Source organism: Melanotaenia boesemani, chromosome 18 (assembly GCF_017639745.1).
Source record: "Melanotaenia boesemani isolate fMelBoe1 chromosome 18, fMelBoe1.pri, whole genome shotgun sequence".
Classification (NCBI taxonomy): domain Eukaryota; kingdom Metazoa; phylum Chordata; class Actinopteri; order Atheriniformes; family Melanotaeniidae; genus Melanotaenia; species Melanotaenia boesemani.
This window is the reverse complement of record NC_055699.1, coordinates 3,410,370-3,434,863: the sequence shown is the minus strand read 5'-3', so window position 1 is coordinate 3,434,863 and position 24,494 is coordinate 3,410,370. Positions and strand designations below refer to the sequence as shown.

At 36.5% G+C, this 24,494-nt stretch overlaps 1 protein-coding gene across 1 annotated transcript in view; it reads left to right on the top strand.

Moving 5' to 3' along the window:
* Nucleotides 1-17,396, top strand: part of tmtopsb (teleost multiple tissue opsin b) — a 58,190-nt gene extending 40,794 nt beyond the window's left edge. Inside the window, exon 4 of the mRNA XM_041968359.1 lies at nucleotides 16,867-17,396. Coding sequence (XP_041824293.1) covers nucleotides 16,867-17,154 — 288 coding nt within the window. The 3' untranslated portion in view covers nucleotides 17,155-17,396. The remainder of the gene's footprint in view (nucleotides 1-16,866) is intronic.
* The last annotated feature ends 7,098 nt before the right edge of the window (nucleotides 17,397-24,494 follow it).

The following is a 24,494-nucleotide window of genomic DNA, read 5'->3' as shown; positions in this document are numbered from 1 at the left end:
TTCACAGCAGTTTATGAAGCTGTCTCCAAAGCCTCACGCCTTGCTTCACTCACATATTATGCAAGTCAACTGAAAACCCACACAGTCCAACAAAAGTTGCCATAAATTTTAAATAGATGTGCAAAACTCGTGTGTCGTGTGTCACGTCACCCCCTTTTTTCACTTTAGAATTTGTCTCATTCATTATCTGAAGCACTTAATCCATTACAGGTCGCAGGTAACCTGGAGCCTATCCCAGCATGTTTACCAGGTGAGAGGCAGGTACACCCTGGACACGTCACCAGTCCATCGCAGGGCCAACACATAGGGACAAACATCCATTCTTACACACACTCATTGCTAACGAGAATTTAGAGTCACCAATTAATCTGACATGCATGTCTGTGGACGGTGGGAGGAAGCCGGAGAACCCTGCAAACTGCACACACACGGAGAGAACATGCAAACTCCACACAAAAAGGCCACTGCCCCAGGTTCAAACCCTCCCCCTGCGACCTTCTTGCTATGCGGCTGCGGTGCTGATCACCACACCACCATGCAGCCTTTGTCTCAAGTATATTAAAATATCTGAATTGGCATGATATATTTTAGAAGATTTAATAACTGAAAAAGACAAACTACTAACTTTACAATCAAACTGATCGCTATGTTTGAAACATTTGTGAAAACTTGTGAGAACTGGTATGTTTGGCTAAAGGGAACAATACAGATGTTGCTCTAGCCAACACATTTTCACAGCATGTACTCTGTACATAAGCTGTGTATAAAAATAAGCTCCATATATGTAAATCATTAGAGCTCAAATACATAAAGAAATATTGTTGCCAAATTCCTTTTAACCTGAAAATTTATAAGAACAAATTTTAGCATTTAAGTTTCAGTACTTTATAGTTTCCCAATGTGCCACGTTCTGAACTTTGTTTAGGCTGTTTAAGCCCGTGTTTGCAGTACACGACAAATTCAGAGCAAAAATAAAAAACATTTCTCGGTATGAGCCGATATACCGCCCAGCATTAGTTCTCTCTGTACTGTCTCTGACGTAGATACACAAGCATTGTTTAAATACAATAAGGCAGTGGTTTCCAAATGTCCCACATGATAACATATGTTGATGTTCTTCTTGGTGCATTATGTTAACAGATGTGCCTAAGCATCCATATCCAAAAAAAAAAAATATCAGCCTCTCTTGCCACCAGCTTTTTTTTTTTTTAAATATCACCTGTGATATTTTTGTTTCTGGACACCTGATGTTAAAAATGATAAATGTAAGGGTTCCAAACGATCAAAAACTTCATAAATAAAGAAGATAAAGTGCTTTTTGAAGGATTCGCTTAATCACTGTAACAATCACTTAGATCCTCAATATTAGCTTCTCTAAAGCCAAATTCAGATTTTTAATATGGTATGAGTAATAATTTTGTTTATGTATTAATGAACACATTAATACAAATAATACAAATTACAAATCTTTGTATCAATGTGTTAATTTTGACAGCCCAATAAAAATCCAATATTTGATAAATATCTGATTTTCTTTTGTTTTTACGATGATCTGGCAACCCCCTGAAATTATCTTGGGCTGCATTAAGGCAGCGCTGGCAATTATTTAAATAAAAAATCCAGTGTAGACGTTCACATGATACCACTGACAGGCCATTGTTCTCTGGTTGGCTTAGTGATTTAATTCAGAAATATAAAAATCTGACTTTTTTTCCTTATAAGCTGTTAAACATCAGGCGCTGATCTGTTGTCTTTGTTCAGCTAGATTAAATGGAGCTTTCCTGATCTTTTGCTTATACTTTGTAAAATGTTTTGTTTGTGTAAATCTGTCATGGCAGGATGGTTTTCCTCAGGAGTGAGACGTACTACAATACAGCGTCAAGTAAAGCAGAATCACTGCTATTTAATTCTGACATCACAATGATAAAAACAACAACAACAACAACAAAAAAGACAATATAAGTGATAGAAATGTAGTTAAGGGAAGGAACGAGAGAATAAAAAACAGCACATTGTTGGATAGAAGAAGAAATTAAGCCTGAAGAGAAAGGATGGAGACCAAACAGGGTGGAGGAAAACAGGCAAGAAAATGAAAAAAGTACAGGGAAGAAATGTTGGGGATAAATTAAAGACGTCAGGATGGATTTTTGAAAGAAAGGCAGAAAAAAAGAGGGCAGAAATTAGAATTGTGAAGAGAAAGTAAAATGATTGTAATGTAGTAAAAGTTAGAAATGATTGCGAGACATTATGATATAAGTATGAAAAAAATAGCTGGCAAGAAGAAAGGTGACCGTCAGAAGGAATAAAGGCTGAACTTCTTTTAATCTCCTAAAGGTTAACATAGCTTTGATTTTGATTAACATGTTAATATCGAGTAATAACACATGGTGGTGATGACCTTTCCTCCCACCTCCCCATACACTCTTTTATCTCCCTCTGCCTCTTTTTATCTGCTTCCAGCTCGGTCCGTCTCGCAGGTTTTCAGGTTGTCACTTCTGAGCTTGTGAGACATTTAACTTTCTTTGATGACTGACTTGCTGCGACAGCAACGTGAAGTCTTTCTGTTGGCGTGCATGTGTGATGATTAAGCTGCTGAGTGAACTTGCAGGGCTGCGGAACGTGCACGAAGCCGCACTGTGTGGCGCTTTCAGTCTTCAGTTCCTCCCAGCCCATGACTATGGCAGCAGTGTGTTGAGGCGAGTTGAAGACTTCAAGCGCTGCACAGATTCACGACCCGGACATCAGCTATCATCGAACAGGAGCCATCTTTACACCTCTGGTGTGACACCTTGGAGGTGCCATCATTGATGTCAGTGTGCGAATCTATGGATCTCTAGATGATGATGTTAGCTCAGCTTGTAAAAACTTGTTTGAGTCAGTTTCTAAAATTTCAGCCAAAGAAAACAAACAGTGCTCATTTACATCAGCCAACAAGGAAATTAGTGATGTCTGCTAAAATTAAACCTTTTTTTAAACATGATTTTAATTGTTTCTGCACTTTGTTTTTTTCTTTACGTGTTATGTAAAGCACATTGATTTGGTTTATGTATGTAATGTGCTATATAATAAACTTGCCAAGCCCTAGGGAATACATTTGGAAGTCCAAAGTAAACAATACCTAAATACCACTTGAAAACAACTAAAACTCTTGCACTTTGGCTGAACCCATGTAAATGGTACATGTACTTTACTTATATAGCACTTTTTTAGTCTTTTTGACCACTCAATGCACTTTTTCCCTTACAAGATACATTCACCAATTCACACACTGAGGCTCAGTGTTTTGCCAAGTGTTGTACACTTCGATATGTAGTCTGGGAAAGCAGGATCAAACCACCAACCTTCCAACTGTATCTGTCTGAAAATGGGGATTTTAAGGAGAGATATTCAAAGAATGGCTGGTGTCTAAAAAGTGTCTACGAAACATTCAAGACGTTTTCCATTTTACTACAAGTCGGATATCATTTAGTCTTCCTTTAGCTGTGGAAAACGATATGTTAACATGTCTTCTAACTGGCATTCATCACTTGTTTGCTTTAGTTGGAAAGCTTAACTTTATTTCATCAGAAGCTCTGCTATTACTACGATAAACTTGCTTGTAAAAGGTCTATGTAAGCAACAGTGTGTAACGTGAGGGTTCAGTGTGTGGTGGGTTGTTCACTCTCTAGAGGGATGAACAACCGGATGGAGACGGATTATTTGTAGAGCAACACTTTACTCTTCTCCACATGTCAACAACTCCAACACAACAGAACACTTCCTTGTTCTCGCTCCCATGTGACAGTGCTAGCCAATCAGAAGTTAGGCAGGGCTAACCTGAGAGGACGAACACAGATGCAGATTAAAAAAAACTGTCACTCTTGTTTTAAAATGCAAATAGGGAGAACTAAACCTGCAACGATTACTTTTTAACACAAATATGTAAATAGTTAAAGCTGCAACAAATATTTGGCACCTTAAAGCAAATTAACTGCAATGTATGAATCACTATATGAGTCTTACAAGTATAAAGTTTGCACGAAGAAAAAAGCAACAGAAAAATAAATAAATAAATAAATATGGCATTTTTTTCTTTTCATTTAGACAAGAATATTATTTTAACAAATGACTGAGACAACAGTCAATGATATTGTAAAAGCAGTGAATGGTCGAAATTTGTAAAACACATAAGAAGTTAGCTGAGGCACTCAGGGAGATGATAAATAAAAAGCCTTTATTATATCATGGCTAATCTAATAAAACATGTCCGTGCTGATGCGTTTCAGCCTAAAAGGTCTTTGTCAGGGCAAATGGCAAAATCAGTCAGCTCAGTTCATGTTTAAAAATGCAAAGACACATGCTCTGTGTGGGCAGGTAGGCGGTCACATGGTGCGCATGACCTGCCATGACAAACAAAGATTCCTTTAAAGAAAATTGAACAAGATGTAAGAAACATACATGTATACACACATATCAACAAGTACATCTCCTCATTAAGCCCACTAAGAGCTGTCAGTTAAGCAACCAAACAATTACAAAAAGGAAGAAAAATCCAGTTCTCCATTTAAGCCTGGGCAATGTGTAGCTTTCAATATATTAATCAAAAAGGACTCTCTTTGTCTTTTGAGCCTGTCTCCACCTCTGATTGAGTTTTCTTTGTGCTCTATACCCGATGTCTTTAATGAATTACAACTGCTGTGATTAGCATCTTTATAATGAACAAACACAGGATGTTGGGGGTTGCCAGTTCTTTAATTTTAGAAAAGCTCCAACCTTAAACAATAAACTGGTTAAAAGTCATCTCGCCCCACTGCAGTAACATGATAAATGTCAACTACTTCACTGATGTTTCATCAGGTCGTAAGTTTGACATAAAATCATTTAATAATTGCAATACCTCGCAAACTGAAGGCAAGATTGGGTGAACATAAACATGCAGTAAGAAATGGCAACCCCCAGTATGTGTTTATTTTAAACCTCTGCACTAAAATTGCAAATCCATAATGAAATGAGTATATCTCTGCAACAACAAGGTCTATCTGAAGACTTTTGGAGTCACAGTAAAAGGCACACTTGTGAAATTTGTTTAAGACCCACTCCATAACTTTTCAACCTTAAAACTCTGCACTCTGGACTTGATGGCACAATGACATCTATTATGACGCTGCGCTGCGATGCAGCTGAGTTTCAGTTTACGCACGTGTCACAGACTAAACTAAATGGCCATTTTAAACCCACACTGTGGTTGATTCTGTAAAGAAATGTTAGAAGACATTATCAGTGCAAGTGAGGAAACAAAAGAGAGTCAAAGACAGAGCAAGAGATAAAACAAGAGTCAACATAAGACTGTTTCTTACTGGCTGGAGAGAACTCACAGCACAGGTAGGATGCACGATGGATGCCTAATAAGCCGCAAAAGTTAAGTAGTGCATCTTTAAGATGTGTAAATATCAGTATATCTATTACTGGTGAAGACTAAATGAAAATAGAACCTGACACAAATGAAAGGTTTTAGACTTGCCTTAAAAGCTGTAGCTCTAAACCAGATCAGATCATAGTGAATGTGAACAGAGAACAGAGAGATTTTAGTACAGATAGCTCAAGTTATGTGTCCAAATGATTTTTATGGCTAAATCAATGACCATTCCCTCATTTTTACTGATATTCAAACATCAACATTATGTGTCTCGAAAATTAAACTTGAGAGGTAGAGAAAACACATGTTGCTTCAGTGTAAGTGAAACATCTGCATGTGCAAAAACCATGACTAATCTTGTTCTTCATCCATTTTTCAGAGGTCTGCTGTAGGAAGAATGTTCCATAATTTATAAGAGAAAAAATACATAAAATTAGACAATCAAAAAAAAAATAAATTGAACTTGAAGATTTCTTTATATCTCCAATATAAATGTTTGAAAAAGATCAGAATCTTAAACTAGTTTTCCTTATTTAATAATCCCACAACGTGACACTTTGTCATCAGATGTACACTAACAAAAAAAAAAAAATCTCATCTATGCACCATAAATGTTATGCATGTTTTTCCATGAATGATTTTTCCTTCTGTTCCCTGAAGTTTTATCAGCCACTGTGCTAAATCTGCAAGCGGTTACCTTCATCAGTGACAGCTCTCCATCTCTTCTTTAAGTTTGGCCTTTTAGATAGAGAGGAAACATGCAGCACCAGTTTGAACTTTTCTGAAGTTTTTGTCTCTTTTTTTCAGATTACTTTCTCATGCTGTTGGTCCCCCTGCAACCACATTTACAGTTGATAAACTGCAAACTAACAGTGGATACATTTTTAATCAAGTGAAGCCACCTGGGTTTTGTTTGGTAGCAACAAACTATGAATATTTTTAAATTTATTTCCATATATATTATATTAAGACAAGACTCACATTTGGCACCCTCTAATGACCTTTGTGGCCAAAAGTGTCCACGGAGAAAATTTGCTACGAAATTGTCATACAGCAACATTTTTTTTCCGTAAATCATTTAAACATATTCTGTCCTGCTCAAATCTACCATACATTCAATCATTTAAATGGTTTTAACCTTTTAAATGCCAGTTTGAGTATTTGAATTACTGTCTCATTCATTAAAAAGAAAAAAATATATATATTCCATATAATAAATATGAGTGATCAGATTATTTAGTGGTGATCAGACACTTGGATATGTCAAAGAGTAGCAAGAAAATTATTTTGATTCTGTAGCATCCCAGTCGAATAAATATTCTTAACTGATGGTCTGTAGTGGTTTAATTCCATCCAAATTTTCTTGAACCAACATAAACCAAAATAATAGCTAAACAAGAGATAAACACAAAAACAGTACATTTCATATCTGTGTGGCGTTACTTCTGACACCTCAGTTTACAGCATCACAGTTTAGTGACGTTTACATCCAAATTAATTTCAGATTTTGTACATGCATTAAAACAGTCATTGCATTGACCTTATTGCCACTTTCAACTGGTGCTAAGACTGGTACTGTGCCTTTTACTGTCTCTTATGACTATTTTAGCTCTGTGAAACACACTTTACACTGTTTGCCATCCTTTTGTAACTAAAACATTTCTGAATTTACAGGAAGTTCCAAAATAAAATCTATGAACAATACATTCATAATTCACAATCATATTAGCTACCTTTACAAATTATTTTTGTATTTTATATGTAGTGTCAGAAACTCCCTCTGAGCACCTTCATGGAAAAAATTCACATTGGCAAAAAAAGCTGCTGTAAAATCATCACACACCTGTTTTTTTCTGCTTTTTTCATAATTCTTGAACACATTCAGACCTGCTCAAAACTACCAAACACTCAGTCATTTTAAGACTTTTAACCCTTCAAATGGCAGTTTTATTATTCGAATGATTAATTATTATTATTTAAAACATGAAATATTTTCTTTAAAAAAATAAATAATACAGGGAATGGGCTTTGATTGTGATTAGAGTATTGGGTATGTCAGAGATTGACAGTATAATTGATTTGATCTCAGTATTTTTTATGTAGTATCAGTTACTTTTTCTGGTGACCATCGTGACCAAAAGTGTCCCATTGACTTCCATTAAAACTAGACATTTAATCTCACTGTTATTGCAGTTTAAAACTATTCATTCTTTAATGTCAGCATTTGATTTGGAAGAAAATTTGGGATATTTAACAATTTTACTTTCTTCATTTCAGGAAAATTAACTGGTTTCCTATTGTAGGCAGACGCAGGGAATCCTGGTATTTTTGACAGTTATGTCATGGAATAATAATGACAGTGAGATTAAAAGAGATACTGTAGTTTTAATGGAACTCAGTGGTCACACAGGTCACCAGAGGGTGCCAAATTCTTTAACACAGTATGAAAGACATCTGACAGAAAAAGACACGGGAATAAAAAAGAAAATTGCCCCCCCAAAGTTGAAAATGGACAAATATGTCATAAGGATGGCATAAGGGTTAAAGTTTTTTACTATTTAGGAACATGGTGCTTATTCTGCTCATGATGGTGGTGAACATATGTGCAGTGGCTCAGCCCTCCAGTGATTAGTACTTAGAATATTGCTTGTCTTATTAAGTGCCATGCCTGCATGAAAATATGTTAAATAAAACCGACAAGATGTGCTTACCATTGGTTTGAGTCAAGGAACCTGTATTCTTAGCTCAGGAGAGCTAAAAATAGAGCACATCTTAACATCCTGACAGAGTTCGTTAGACAAGAGGGTTCTCCATGGATTACCCTCCTTGCTGCAAAGCGATGAAACAATGCCACAGCAAATGCGTAATCAAAGCAAAAAGTGGTCCAAAGAAATATTATAGTGTGTGGCCTTTATTTTGGCCAGACAGAGTGTGTATGTTCATATATATATATATATATATATACATATGTATGTATGTATGTATGTATATATTTATACATATATATATATATATATATATATATATATATATATATATATATATATATATATATATATATATACATATATATATATATATAAACATATATATGTATATATATATATAGTACTAGTAATGAGTCTGTATCCTGGCCATGCACTCTAATTTTTGTTGTACATCCTTGTATAATGACAACAAAGTATCCTATCATATTGCATCGTATTGTATTGTATATTAACATTAAAAGTAGCAGATCTAAATCTCCTAAACACACACTTGATTGTACATCACTGTAAATTTTTGCACATTAATATTTGAATTTGGATACACAAAAAGTAAAAGTAACCTCTCTCAGTTGAAGTTCCTTTTTTTTTTACTGGATTGTAGATTAAAAATTGAGACAACACACACACACACATACAGAAAACAAACAAACACATGGCTTTAGAGTTACTCCTCCATGCTCCATAGTGGGAGCCACACCTGTAGATGGCATATGTTCACCCTCCGTAGTTGATTGCATAGCTCCCACATGGAGGCCTAATTTACACTGTTCCCTCCAAACAGCTTGAACTCTGGGAAGTGTTGTTGATTGCTGTGATTTGTTCAGCTGTTAATTAATTTTAATAAATATCTCCTTTGCAGCAGAAGGAACTCTTTAGGCTCTTTTCATTTCTCTGCCTATCTCCTTCGTTCACCGGCTTCTGACTGGAAATCAATCTTGGCTCACATTTTCAGGAATTCCTGCAGGAGACAAGAAGATTGTTTGAGCATCTGTGTGGATGCACAGGTGTATAATTTGCAGATGTCTTCGGCATCTGGGACATTTAAAGAGGGCTTGGCACATTCCCAACGTTTAATATGTCACACACCAGACGGATGATACAGTTGTCTATATTTACCTGGTCAGTTTGAAGTGATGTCTCTGAAGTGACTGCTGTCTTCACCTGACTCCTCATTGCCTCTTCAACTCTAAGTTTGATGGACTGAAATAAATTGAGAGTTTACAAATTGAGTAATGAGAAGACGGTTTCGTGTTTCCTTATGAGTCTTTCACCACTGCCTCTCTGGCTTTCTTCAGTGCCTCGTCCAGCATCATAGTAATCACAATGATTTTGTTTTTAGTATTTTGTACTTCATTTTGACAAGTGATCATAACATTTATTTTAATTATTTGACTGTAACATCTTAGCTGAAAAACCAGCTGAAAAACTAGGTAGGTATGTAGGTAGGTAGGTTTGACTCCTATTTAAAAGACAGGGGCTACTTTGTGTCTGTAGGTAACCATAAATCCGAGTGAACATAAATAACCTGTGGAGTTCACTTGGGGCCACTGCTGTTCAACTACATGCTTCTACTCGCTCAACTATTGAAAAACAACTAAATATGTTACCATAACTATGCTGATGACACACAGTTCTACATTACCATTTTACCAGGAGTATATTGTCCAGTCCAAACACTGATCAAATTAAAGATTGCATGTGCCTGAACCTCTTTTAGTTAAATGAAGACAAAATTGAAATAATAATTTTTTGAGCCAAGGAAGAGGGATTAAAAGTCAACACTCAGCTTCAAACTTCTAAGTTCAAAACCAACAACAAAACCAGAAATCATGAGCAGTCATGGATTCAGATAAAAGAGCCTTTTATCGCTTCAAGAACATATCAGGGATTAAAGGTGTTGTATGTTATTTTATGTTATTAGTTTGTTTTATTGTTTACAAATAAAACATACTTAAATACTTAAATACTTTCAGTTCTGCCATTCAGTTTGGTGATAAAAATATTTAATTTCAATTGTAATCTTTATACTGTGTTTGATTATGATAATAATCAGCAATAATTAAAGGCAAAGTCATTAAATTTCAATTTAATTTCAAGCTAAAATTATCGGTATTGGCGAAACTTACCCTGGATTTACTTGGTATGAGCTAGATACCAAAATTGGCAGTATCGCCTAGTCCTATCTTACTGGTCCCTCTAAACAGTCCATCAGACAGCTGCAGTTAGTCCAGAACGCTGCTGCTCGAGTCCTCACAATGACCAAGAAAATGGATCATATAATTCCAGTCCTCAGATCTTCATACTGGTTTCCCGTTTTTGAAAGAATTAACCTAAAAATAGGGCTGGGTATCGTCACCAATTTCCTGAATCGATTCCTGAATCTTTGATGGGTTTGTGTCATCATCAATGTTGCTGTCTGTCACAACAGTATATTTTGATTTGATTTCGATTAAATCCAATTTGATTCGATATTTATCAATTTACAGCTAATTATGTAACACCACCTATTTTTCTTGAATATTGTCAGATAACTAATTTTTCTTTGTAAAACACTAAGTGGATTACTTGACAGTCAAAATCAGTTATCATGGAGTAACCGGATTACTGCAGTAATCTGATCTGACACATCTACATGCATTTCTGAAATACAAGAACAATACAGTTTTCCCCCAAATTCACAGCCAGAAATACTGTGGTGAAGAAGAAAAAAGAAAAAAAAAGAAGAGAAACCCACTGGACAGAAAAAGTTAAACTTTTTAAATGTGCTGATGAAAGCGTTTTATTAAGCGGAGTCGCTCTAAATATTAAAGTTCAGATCTCAGGTAACATGTCAATAAAATCTACAAAGAACTTTTGATCCACTTAAAGCTGCAACACGACTCAGAAATTCCTAGAATGACGTAGATTCAGCTTGTTCAGCTTTGCACGTTTCCATGACGACTGTGACGCTATCAGTGTAACACTGGATCAGGAGAAATCCTCCATCCACTCCTCATCCTGCTTCCATCTGCACCTGCCTGAGAGAATTCAGACAATAATAATAATAATAATAATAATACATTTTATTTAAAGCGCCTTTCAGGGCACCCAAGGACGCTGTACAAACAAATAATAAAACATTAAAAGTACAGGAGAGGCAGACATATACAACACAATCTAAAACTCATATTTTTGTCTGATTTTCAGCTGGTTGACATGTTTTCTGACGCGTGCACTCTGTCCTCTGATGGAAACCTGTGTGTGCGCACTGCTGTGGACACAGAGAAGCTATGACATCCATAGCTAGCACACCACCTTCCAGTTTTGCTTACCCTTTTGCAGTGTCTTGGTATAGTTTATAATATATAGACAGTTTTCTACTGTCATATGTTTCTGATACAAAAATAATCTTTTAACTAAGGAAACAACCATAAGCATAGTAGTCATTTCATACCCTGCATTGCTCCATTCCCCTATTGTTTCTGATAATTCTGTGCAGGAAAGGTTCATTTACGCTCTACGCCAGGGGTAGCCAACTTCGGTCCTCGAGGGCACCAATCTGGCAGGTTTTCCAGATTTCTGTGCTCCAACACACCTGACTTAAACTAACAAGTCATTGTGGAGATCCTTATAGGCTGTTGGATCCATTTAATTTGAGTCAGGTGTGCTGGAGCAGGGAAATCTGGAAAACCTGCCGGATTGGTGCCCTCGAGGACCGACGTTGGCTACCCCTGCTCTACGCTAAATACACATAGGATACATAGACCTGATGAAGGAAACAACGTAGTATCACTGGAAGCAAATGGAACAAAGAAGAAGCCACAATGCATTTAATGTCTGAGCAGACCACTGGCATATACTGCTTCATTTTATGTATCTTTATGAGAACGTCCCCCAACGGTGGAGGGCAGCAAAGGACGTTGGCATGTCACAATACACGAGCCTTAATGAACCTTAATACGTCCCAGCTATATCTATTGCTGGTATGGCCTGTAGTGGGAAAAAAGGATGTGTACTATAAATACAACACCATGTAATGGAAAAACACAGTTAGAGGGCAGAAGGCTCTTTCTCTCTCTCTCTCTATTTCAGCCTGACAGATTGTAAAATAGCTGCATTAATCCACACACACAAATCCTTGTTTTAAATAAAAACAAGAAAATTGTACATTACTTTGTTCCCCACACAGATGGGAACTTAAATTTTGATCCAACAGCACACCAACATTTCAAAGTCGAAGTCAGCTTTATTGTCAATTCTGCAGCGTGTTCTGGACAGAGAATTGAAATGGTTCTCTCAAACCTTGGTATTGGTAAGTATGTAAGCCAATAAACATAACAAACAAAACAAGAACTATCACCAAGTAAATAAACACGATAATAAATAGACAAGGCAAATTACAGAGTGCAAGAATATTGAGTTAGCTTATGGTCTGGTTAAAGGGATTGAAGTGGCTGTGTGCTTTTTCATGAGGGTGTCAACCGGAGCGTCCAGTGTGTGTGTGTGTGTGTGTGTGTGTAAAGGGGGCTTTCCCTCAGTCTGCTGGTCCTGGCCTGCAGTCTCCTTTCTAATGGCAAAAGGCTAAACAGCTGTGTGACGGGTGGGTGGGGTCTCTCGCGATGCAGAGGGCTTTACAGGTGAGTCGAGAGGTGTAGATATTTTGCAGGGAGTGGAGAGAGGCACTTCCTGCAGGACTAGGAGTTGTTTCCACGTGTGGGAAAGTCTATCTGTTTGTGTAGTTTTGGAAACACACTCTTTGGGTCTGCGTGGTTAAAATCCCCAGCCAAGATGAGAAAGGCATCAGGGTGGGCTATTTGCTGCTCACTGATGTGTTAACACAGTTCATTCAATGCCTCACCCCTGTTGTTTCCACAGGCGCTTTGAGAAAAGTTCAGTATAGCTGTAAACTCCCTTGGAAGGTAGAATGGGGGCATTTAATAACCAGAAAGCCACTGAAAGTGAGAAGTGTTTGCAGGCCACAGCAGCGTCACGACACGTTGTTATTGAGCCAAGTTTCCATGAACACATAAACAAAGCATCTTCTCACAGAGTTTTCCGTAGAAGATTTAAATTGTCCAGTTTATTGTCCAAAGAATGTACGTTGGCCTGCACGATGGTGAGCTAGCCGCTAGCTGAGCTCAGGTACCTCCATGCTTGCCCCACTTCTGCTTCCTCTCACGCTGCTTGTGGCCTCCACTGTGAGCGATGTGCAGGGCTGTGGTTGGTGAAGGAGCAGGCCTCCAGAGCAGACCGTGGTCTCGTAGCTCTTCTGCTTGAAAGACGAGATCCTGTCGACATTGAGCAGAACTCACGACTGTATGTGCGGTTGAAGATGGGTCGATATGACAAAGACGTACAAAAACACTGCGACTAACGTGAGAAAGAACAGAAAAGACCAAAGACATGTAGAAAGTGACGTCTTTGTTCGTGTTGCTGCGTGATGATGCACACTTTCCATGCCTTGCAAGTGTTAACTGGGCAATACTTGCTTCTAAAAGGCTTGGGTTGGTTGTTTTTTTTTGTTTTTTAAACTATCAACATGACATTTTGAAACCATTGCAGATGAAGACCTTAATGAATCTGGTTACCATGCTGCTACCAATGCTATCAAAGCGAACAGAATCTGCATTTCTGATTCTAAAACATAAAACATCGACATTCAATGCCTCTGACTTTTTTCTTTTTTGTTTCTTTAAGGCTAAGAATAAAAGGAAGCCTTGAACAGGCGTGTTTTTACATCCTCCACTGACGTCAAACAGATTAGCTTTATATCATTTTGGCGTTACCCATAAAAGTCTGAAGAGCTATTGCTACCATATGGCAGTGTTTTCACACACATGACCTTCCCATTTCTTGTGTGTGACACACTGCCAACTAAACCCTGGAGTAAAACCAAAGCCTTCAATATACATTTCACATAGTATCATAAGCTTATTGCAATTTGTTTGGATTTGGTTGAGCCACTGTCTAAAATTGCAACCTGTGCCTGTAATCCCTCCTGACGTCACCCTGTCCTCCCTTTCACTTCTCACACACACTTCACACTTCTAGCCCTTTTGTTTCCTCTTGGGATTTTACTTTTGCACAAACACCTTTTTTCCCTGCTGATCGCAGCTTTCCAATAGATTAATACACAACCATTAAAATCTTTTAGTGTCTTCAAATGGAGTGCTCTTTGTGAAAGCTGTAGACATAAACAGTGCCTCATAAATAATGCATTGTCTGGCAGCTGCTAAGTATTACAGTTAAGGACGACAAACTGTCTTATTTTCACATTATCAGGAGGATGTTTGTTTGTTTTTCCTCAGGGTGGGAACATGCTGGAGGAAGGTTTGAATAATGATGATGTAATGAGACATACCAGGGTTTTACTTTTCCTGCACGTTAGATCTGTGGCACCCTGGGGAAATGTAGTAGACTTTAAGTATACATGTGGAACTGTAGCGTATACTAAGTACACTACGTTTATCCAGGGGATGCCTGCTCTGCTTCAAACAGAGGAAAGAAGACAAAAACTAAAATGGGTCGAAGTACTTATCATAAATAAACAGACTCAAACTGTTCTTATTCTAAATGAGAGTACCATGGTTTTTATTATGTTACTTGTATCTGTTACCAGAACTGAACTATAATGTTATTTTTGTAGGTAGTTTGTCCCCTTTTTTTTATGAAAGTTGCTTTTCTTACGTTATAGTCTGTTTGTTGTGTTTTATCTGTGCTTATGCCACTTCGGTCTGTAGTTTTTATCCTTGACTGTGATTCATGTGTGACGTTTAGGGATTCCTCAACACTTAATTTACTTTTTAAAACTAGAGATATCCCTGGGGAATTTTGAGAACAGATGGTTCACATTTTGTGCTATGATTTAATATAAGTTTAGAGCTACAGCTGCATCATTCCAAATGGATGTTCATATTCATCCAGAGTTTGTTTTTCTATTTGTGCTATGTGCCATCTTCATTTACTGCTCAGTTGTTTTATAGATACTCTAGAGCATTATTATTTCCCCACTAGCTCACATTTTCATCAAAGTACCTTATTTTATTTTAATTTAATCTGCTGCAATCTGTTCTTTTTGAAGAACTGGAACATTATTTTGTTATTTTTGTTAACTCCATTAGGAATTTCCATCTAATTTGAGTATCAATCTTCTAAGTGGAGGAGAAATCCCAAATCTTACAGCTCTGGGTGGAGTTATTTATTATCTTGAAGAGATAGACATATGTGTCAGATTTACAGTTTACACCTAAGTTATTAACCTTTTAAAACACAAAGTCCTTCAAATGGGAAACTATGAGAACAGATGGTGGCAGTGTGTGGCAGAATGGTAATTTTGGAGACCTCATCTGAACTGTCTGCACAGAAACTGCTCTAATTTTGTTCTGCTTTACTATCAGTTGGCCTTTGCAGAAATAATATTTACATATTATGCTTTGACATGATGGATGTTTAGAACTACAGCTGCAAGTGTTCCCTTTACTATGACTCCAAAAGTATTAAAACAGCCCTTGGATTGCAAAGATATACTAAATTTATTATGTGCATGCAAGTTTTGAGCAAAGGGATAAAATATAAGCACAGGGCTCAAAGGGTTCAGCAAGTTTAGGGGCTCAGTAATAGATAATCAAATATTTGTTCACATAGATCAATCAACAGGACACACTGTGAAGGTGCAGTTAATGATAAACAATTAGAGGAAATGTATTGTTAGTATTGAAGCGTATTAAGCGTCATATTTTGGTCAGATTGTGATATCTGCCTGACTGTAGCTTACTCTCCTGAAACTGCTAATTAAATGCCTTTGAAATACGACTTAATAATACTACGTGGCTGATTTCAAACCCTGTTATGAAATCAATTATAATATTCAACAGGTCTGTACTATTTTATAAGGTTTGTGTGAATTATGATTATTCTGTTTTCATTTTAGTTATGCTGTATATCATTCAATAATATTTTACACACTGACAAACAGTAAGATAGCATTTACTTCAGTTTAGTCATTTATCTTTTGCTACATCTGTTCCATTTTATCAACCAAGCAGAAGATAGCCGTATACTTTTACTTTTTCCCCATCCTGTAAAGCTAAATGTCATCCGGTTACTTGCTCATACAGCTTGAATTTTAGATTAACACAGATGTTATTTATGAGCCATGGCAGTGAATCAAATCAGACCTGTATTCAGTCTGAACTGAAAAAATATAGCTGAGAATGTGAATGTGGCCTTAAATGAAAGATATCCAAACTACAATCCCAGTTCCAGAAAGTTTGGAACTCTGTGCAAGGATGCAAGTTCAAGATTAGCTTAAATGTAATGGCTGTTAATAGAAGCGACACAGAGGTAAACATATTCAGAATAAAATCTTTAAATGAAATAGTACAACGTTTCACTTACTATTTGAAATGCTTGTTAGGAATAAAATGTAGTTTTATGACATTTAGAAATCTTTGCATTTAGTTCTTATTTAAATTTTTCACAGCATCTCAACTTCTTTGACTTGAAGCTGTACCTCATCACCAACCTCTAACTCCATGTGTTGGCTCCAGATGTGCTCTCCAAGTCTTAGAAAGTTATCCAGTCTCTTCATTAAAACTTTCCATATAAAGATATATAACTTCAAAATATCCACTATCAAACCTGTCATTATTAGAAGTACTGCTGTTATACCCACACTGCAAATAGTGACAGTACTCCTGTATGTGTGTGTGTGTGTGTTCATAGTTTTACAGGTGTTTCCGGGCGTTCTTCTGCTGCTCCATCCAAGAACAAGGCACCACCTTAAAGACATTTTCGCGGGCAACTAAGACGCTCCGCATGCCTCGCCAGGAAAGGGACATCCATGAGTCTGCCCCAGCACCATCCACAGTCCTGCCCACACCCAACTCCATCCATAGGTCATCACAGGGGGCCAATCGTGTGGCTCCCTCTTCAACAAATCAAGGCTACGAAGCTCCTGCTGATGTCGACCCCAAACCTAAACTGATTCTGGTGGCCCACTACAGGGAATGAAAAGACAGAGACAATTGGAGCTGGACGTTCACAGATAATAAAAGGAGCAAATGTCAAAGGAAGCAGGTCCCCAATTAAGACAAATCCTCTTCATAGCAGAAATGTGCAAATGCAAAATGAGGCGTAAAAACTTGTGGGGACATTTTAATCCCAAAACAGGCCATCATTGCTCTGCTGTGTCTGTAAACAGGAACACACAAACTAGCCCATCCTGCTTCCCAAGAACCTCAGTGCACAACATATGGAGATATGAAGATTAGGGCTACAAGGTGTTTCATGCTGACATTACACACTTTTGCAGTTAGGATGTACTCGCCAGTAACACATCTGTCATGCACAAGAGCACAAATGTTGAATTGAAGCTGACCAAGTGTTGCAAAAAATGGGCTTGAGGGACTCATTCCACATTTACATTTTCAGAAACTTTGTACAAGTTTGTCAGGGCAGCTGTTTGTTCAGTGCATTAGTCAGATAATCTTACTTTTCTTTGTGTAGGGAAAATAACAGATCAGTGCTGCAGGGTCAGAAGCAGCCCACACATGGTCAGCGTGAAGAGCCTGATGAGAAAACGCTGGAAGAATTGCTGCACATTTTAACTAAGTAATGATGGATGGCAGACTCCATAGTCCTAAAAAAATGTCTTTAAATTTTTAAAAATAAAATTAAGTGTTTTAGAGAAGATAAATTAAAAGAGGATGTGTTGGTTACAATTTATTTCCCCTTAAATTCTTCAGTAGCTAGAAGTTGTTTGTAATATTTACTAAACGGTTTATGTGGTTGAGCAGATAAATTAATTTTAAGTGTTTATTTAAATGTTTTCTTTTTTTTTAAAGCACTACAACTTCTATGAAGATTTCAGGCTGTAGTGTTACATAAACCCTGTGTTTCATGTTTGTGTACAGCTACGGGGAGACCAAAAGGGAGTCTTTGTTTTCTTTTAACAGGATGTTTTTAGAGGTTCTTAACCAGACACTTTATTACCAACAATTACAAGAAAAATCTGTGAAGCCTTCAAAATTTCAAGGATTTCATGAAAGTCATAATTACAGTTTGACCTAAATAATAAATAAATCTATTTTTTGTCTTTATTGAATACAGTAATCACTAACAACAGATAGAGTAAGGGTCTCATGAATAATTTACTCATATGAGTTTGAAATGCTGGACCCTCCTCCCCACAAATTGTCTCAGTTCAGCAGTTTTCTGGGGTGTATTGACTAAAAGCAGCTCATTTGACCAGTCATGAATTTTTAGTCTCAGTGTTGATTTATTTGTGTGGAAGTAAAGCAAGTGGTAGAGATTTCTGCAGCTGTTTGACCCTTCAGTTCTTTGTGCTGCAAATGAGTTACAATAAAAAAAAAAGATCTTGTATTTAAAGAGGACTCCAAACTACCTTGGAGCTGTACTATCAGGGCCTCGGTTTGGAAACAGACAGCAAAACTGTCACTACAACTAGGCAATATTTTATTACTAGTATAACTAGCAACATGTCAACGGTTTAACAGGTTAGTGAATATTTCTGGAAATGCAAATCTTTTTTAACTTTTGATGTAAAGTTTGTATTTTTCTGGCCAATGGAAGAGGAGAAAATGTTTTTTTAATGAGTCTTTGTCCCAGCTTCAAATAAAATATCTATCGCAAGAGGTACTTAGAGGAGTAAAACCCAGAAATATGATTTAAATGTAACTTTAATGTATGTGGACATGCCAACATTTAGACTGTGCCCACTTAGGAAACCAGAACTTTATTTTAAAAAAAACCTATTTCCTGAAAAGCAGTTTTCTGAAATGCAAAAAAAACAACAACAACAAAAAAAACATATTCATTATTATAACATGATGTAAAATGTTCTGCAAGCTTCTACAATCAAGTTGGTGACAGGTGAGGGTGTCAGAATACAAGGAGGATTCACTAAAGTCTTTCCAAACAAAGATGGGGTCGTGGCCAGAAATCCAGGGACTTATTGACTAGTTCAAAATAAAAATATACATTTCTCAGTCCAAACCATCTCTAAACATTTAAAGTGTGTTATTTTCCTAAAACATTCATGGTTTAGGAAACCATTTGTAAAGCCTGGGGTTTTACCTACAGTAAGAGAAAAGCTTCCTGCAACCACGATCAATAGAGCCACATGTTTGTGGACGTACCTTGTAAAACCAAGGTCTGTGGTTCTTTCTGCAGGACAATGTCAGACCTCATTCTGCACAACAATTAACAAGAATGCAGCTTTAAAAGCACACAGTGAACATGAGCCAGCCGACAGTCCAGCTCTGTCTTTTATTAAATGGAGCATTATGAAGAGGTGAAACAGTCAACAACGTCAACAACTATGGACTCTTGAGCCGATTAAATGTTTTGAACAAGAGTTGACACATTTTCCTCAAATTAAATAAAATCTTTAATAATTTATGTCCTCAGTTCACAGCCAAGAGTATAATAATTAAAAGAATGGTTCATGTAATGCTACTGTTCAAACTTTTGTGTGTGTTGCTGGGATCAATTTGTTTAAATTTTCTAAATATGATAAAGTCAGTCAGTGAAGCTTGAAGAGGCTTTCTATGAACGTGTGTGTGTGTGTGTTGGTTAAATAAAAGTTCAATCAAATTATTTTGTTTCTTGCATTTTAGAAAGCTTGCCAACTTCTCTGGAAATGAGGGTTTTGCTGTAATTGATTGTAATGTATGTTAATGGTAGATCTTTGCATCTTTGCTCGCAGTTAGACAATAACAAACTGATCAAAGTACACCAGTAGCTCCTGAGTTGTGTGTGGATTCTGTGAGTCTATTTAACTTAAATCTATATATATTTATATATGAATACAGCTCTGGAAAAATTAGTAGACCACTGCTTAAACTGCTCATAGTTATGTTGAGTAATTTTTTTTTGTTTGTGACCATCCATCGTCCTTATGATGCCATTCTTGAAGTTTTCAACAGGGTTCAGATCTGGAGGTTGAGCTGGTCATGGCAGGCTCTTGATGTGGTGATCCTCCATCCAGACCTTGCTTCTTCTGGCTGTGTGGCATGGAGGCGTGGCTTGTACTGCTGTAATCTTCTGAGTTGGGGAGGACAGTTTTAGCATAATAAAATAAATGTTTTGTTTAGGATAATCTTCTATGTGGCTTTATTAATGCATCCTTCACAAAGACACATCTGCATAATTCCAGCCTTGCTGAAGCACCCCCTAATCATCACTGATCCTCCTCTATATTAACAGTCAGCTGTGGCTTGTAGGGCGTTCCAGGTCTCCAGATAACCATAAAGTGACTGGGTGTGGGCAAAGCTGAAAATTGGACTCAGATAAAATGACCTTACTCCAGTCTTCTGTTGTCCAGTTCCTATGGTCTTATTCAAGCTTCAGTCTGAGGTCTTTACTTCTCACTGATTATGGTGAGTTTTGCATGACTAGTCCTGCCATTAGGAGCCTGTTTCCAGTTGTTCTTACCATGCACATCACCCCCAGCCCCAGGTCACTTGATGTTATTGTTTATTTCTTGAGTGATGAGGTTGTTGTCATCCCTTTCAGTGCAAAATTGCTTTTGCCCTCTGCAAGACTTTGCTGGCTTCACAAAGCAGAATGAGATGTGCTTGCATAGGAATTGGTAGTAATACTCAGAGATGCAGATTTGAGAATAAATAGCGTGGTCCCTTATTTGATTTAATTTTCTTTTTTCAGAGTTGTATATATATATATATATATATATATATAGATAGATATATAGATAGATAGATAGATAGATAGATAGATAGATAGATAGATAGATAGATAGATAGATAGATAGATAGATAGACAGACAGACAGACAGACAGATAGATAGATAGATAGATAGATAGATATAGATATATATAAGATATTATATATGTATATATTATAAGATATATCTAAATATATGTTAACTGTTTGCCCTGCACTCAGGGCCACCAACCAATGAAAAGTTTTGTGTCTGATCAGATACTGGAACTGGCCAATCAGTACGGGCTTCTGTTGCAGAAGCAAATAGCACTTATAGCATCTTTAAGCTGTAAAATAATTAATTCAAAAGGAAACTGATATGTTTCTATTCTCGCCCCTTTTTTTCGATATCTAAGATGCATTTTGTTGCTGACTGTGTACACATGTGTACATAGCTTAGCATGTTTCTGGTTTGCAGAAGAAAAGAAGAGGACCAACACAAAAGCTGAGTGCTATGTAATGTAGGACATGTACAACCTCACAGACAACCTCACGTCAAAGAAATCAAACTAACCCATCAAAGTGTTTTTTCATGTCATGGATATAACTTTTGGAAAATGTTTTGTAATTAAAACCCTTTACTTGTGTGAATCCATAAATGCATATTTTTGGAAGATTTGTCAATGAATGTGCGATATGTAACGGGGGTGTAAGCTACAAGCCCAGAAATAACATATGTAATATCCCAATATTAGCATGTTAGTAACGGACATTGAAACCAGCACGATTGCACTTTACAGGTTCAGACGAACCACATAGAGAAGGACTTGAAATTGCTTTAATTCTGTCCCAGTATTTCAATTACAAAATTCAAAAATCCAAAAGAATAGTTTAATTTCAAGATTTGTGAGGCGACCGAATGCTGTTCCTTCTAAATCAGATCAATTATTTAGGAACATTTTGGAGAAGCACAGCTCAGTTTGGTAGCAAATGAATATACTGGTGTTTAATATTTAATATAATTTAATTTTTTTCTTGTAAATGGGGCAATGAAGGTTTTTTCCAGTTAGTTTTGAAGGATTATTTCCTTTTTTTCAGTTTTAAATATGATTGAAAGGGTTAGCGTTTCTTCATGACCCCATTTCCATGCCTGATATTTGAGGATTTGATACAGAGTATTAAAGATTTGTTGAGCAATTTCATTCAATTAAGGACTGATTAAGAGTTTTTTTATGCATTCATTTACACTTCACTGCATATTGCACCCCTTTAAATCAGAGCTGGGACTGTTATAAAAGCCATTAAAAGCTCACTTCACCATCCTATGTATGACACATGAAGGAATTTCACTTATATTTTGTAGATGTATCCGATTCAGCTGTTTGTCTTTGTTTAGTGTAAATCTGGTTTTGCAATGTCTACTAATGTGTTTTCCTTTGCTTATGTAACATAAATGATATGTCACAAACATAGTGAGATCTGTCTTTTTCTACTGACTTCACTCAAAGAGAGTCACCATGTGTTTCTTCTTTAAGGAACTGGAGCTCAGTTCAACTTTGTCTTTCCTCCATATCAACACATGCCAATTAATCCATGAATTATTAACACAGGCATTATTACAGGGAAGAAAGTAGATTAACGTTCTATATTACAGCTTTCGTCTCGGTGAGAAATAAACAGCATTTGAAGTGTTCAAATGGAATATAATAAAAAACAGCCATGAATGCATAATGAGCTGAGGGCTGCCAACACAGAAAGGCAAAATGAAGCAAATAGTCTATAAGACAGAGCTTGCATGATTTCCTCTTGAGTGTCACCAGAGAAGTGGTCAATTTTCACAATCAAAAACATTTTTAAAATTTGCAAAACCTATTTGTTTAACTTTTCATCTTGAGGCTCCACTTTGTATGTATATATATATATATATATATATATATATATATATATATATATATATATATATCAAGGCTGGGCACGTTTATTTGTTTTTTTTATTAGGATCCCCATTAGCTTCCACAAAGTGGTCTTCCTGGGGTCCTCACAATAATGCAACAACAATAAAAATACACTATATAATAAAACAGAAAACACAACAGCTTACACTTATAAACAGTTAAGTAAATTCTCTGCATTGTATCTGCCAATTTATATTGTTTTTTTTTTTTGCTTTTGTCAACACTTATACATTTTTAAGAACTCTAGATATTTTTTAACTTGGAAAACTTCATTAGGTCAAGACTACTTGCTGAATACAAGGGTTACATATGCCTGGGAGTGGAGCTGGACAGCAGACTAGAAAGGAAATGCAACACAGCTAGAGGGAGAGACAGAGAAGTCTGGAAGAATCTAAAAAGTTTGCACCAAGAAATCAGCTTTGCAGCCATCTGTTGGGGCATTAGCACCAGAGCCAGAGATGGAAACTGATAAAGAAGACTGGTAAGAAGACTGATTGTGCGCTGGGGATAACAGGGCGGATTTTCCACAGAAGAATGCTGGACAGAACCAAACTGGAGATGGAGTGCACTGGCCTTTTTACGTGTTTAAATAACAAAGACCTCCACCATCGTCAGGATATAGAGACTACAGCTGCACAGTGTTTGACATACACTCATAGAATAGAATATTATTCCTTTTTGGCATCTCTCTAATGGTTACCCATTCATTAATATTCAATTTCTCTACCTTACTTTTAAAACATGGTCAGGCTTTCTATCTCTGACCTTATTCATTTCCACTCATCCACCATTACTCTGTGGTCATCTGGTCAGTGGAAAGATGCCCTTAAACTCTGGAATATGCTGCATCTCTTTAAGATGCTTAGACTCTGTTGTCTTTGTTTTGTAAATCATTGTAATTTTATCTGTAAAATGTGCTATACAAATAAACTTTACCAACAAGCTGCTGATCAGGACTATTCTTCTCTCCCTCTACACAACACAGTGTGTTAGGTGAGAGGCTTCTTAAGGACCTGCCAGCAGCCATCATCCTTTCAAAAAAGATTTCTTATTAATAATTAATGATTTTCAGATAAATAAAGAAAGAAAAATCTGCCCATCTGTTGAACAGGTTACATGTTAGGTTGTTTATCTGTGAGATGTGCCTGATTTTTACAAATCCTGTTGGCATCTGTTGTAAGTAGCATGTCCTCAAAATGGCTAAATAAAAAAAATAAAATACCTGAAGGGAAATAATAATCTTTGAAAGTATTTTTAATTTATTAATTTAACTTAATTTGTGAGGAATTTCTCTTTTAAACTAAATACATGATTAAAAAATTTAAAAATTGTTCCATCATTTTTCATTTAGTTACCGACTCAGAAGTCAGAAGAGTTTGTTTCTGGCAGAAACAAACTCACCAGATTGGTCAGGGTCAGCCTGGAGCCATTTAGAGCCTTGGGTTTTGTGTTTGCATTTTGTTTAATGAATACCTTTTCTGGTTTAATAAATTTGGGCATTTCATTGAACTATTCTGAATATACAGATGTTTCTTATTTCTATTTATTTATTAGACTAATTCTGTACTTTTATATTTTGTGTGTAGCAATATTTCATGATGTTGCATCAGTAGTTGAGTCAGTTTGAGTTTAGTCACTGCACAACCTTGCGTTTCTTTTTGATTTAGCAACCCTGCTGTGCTGCAAAAGAAAATTATTCTGGGTATAATTTAA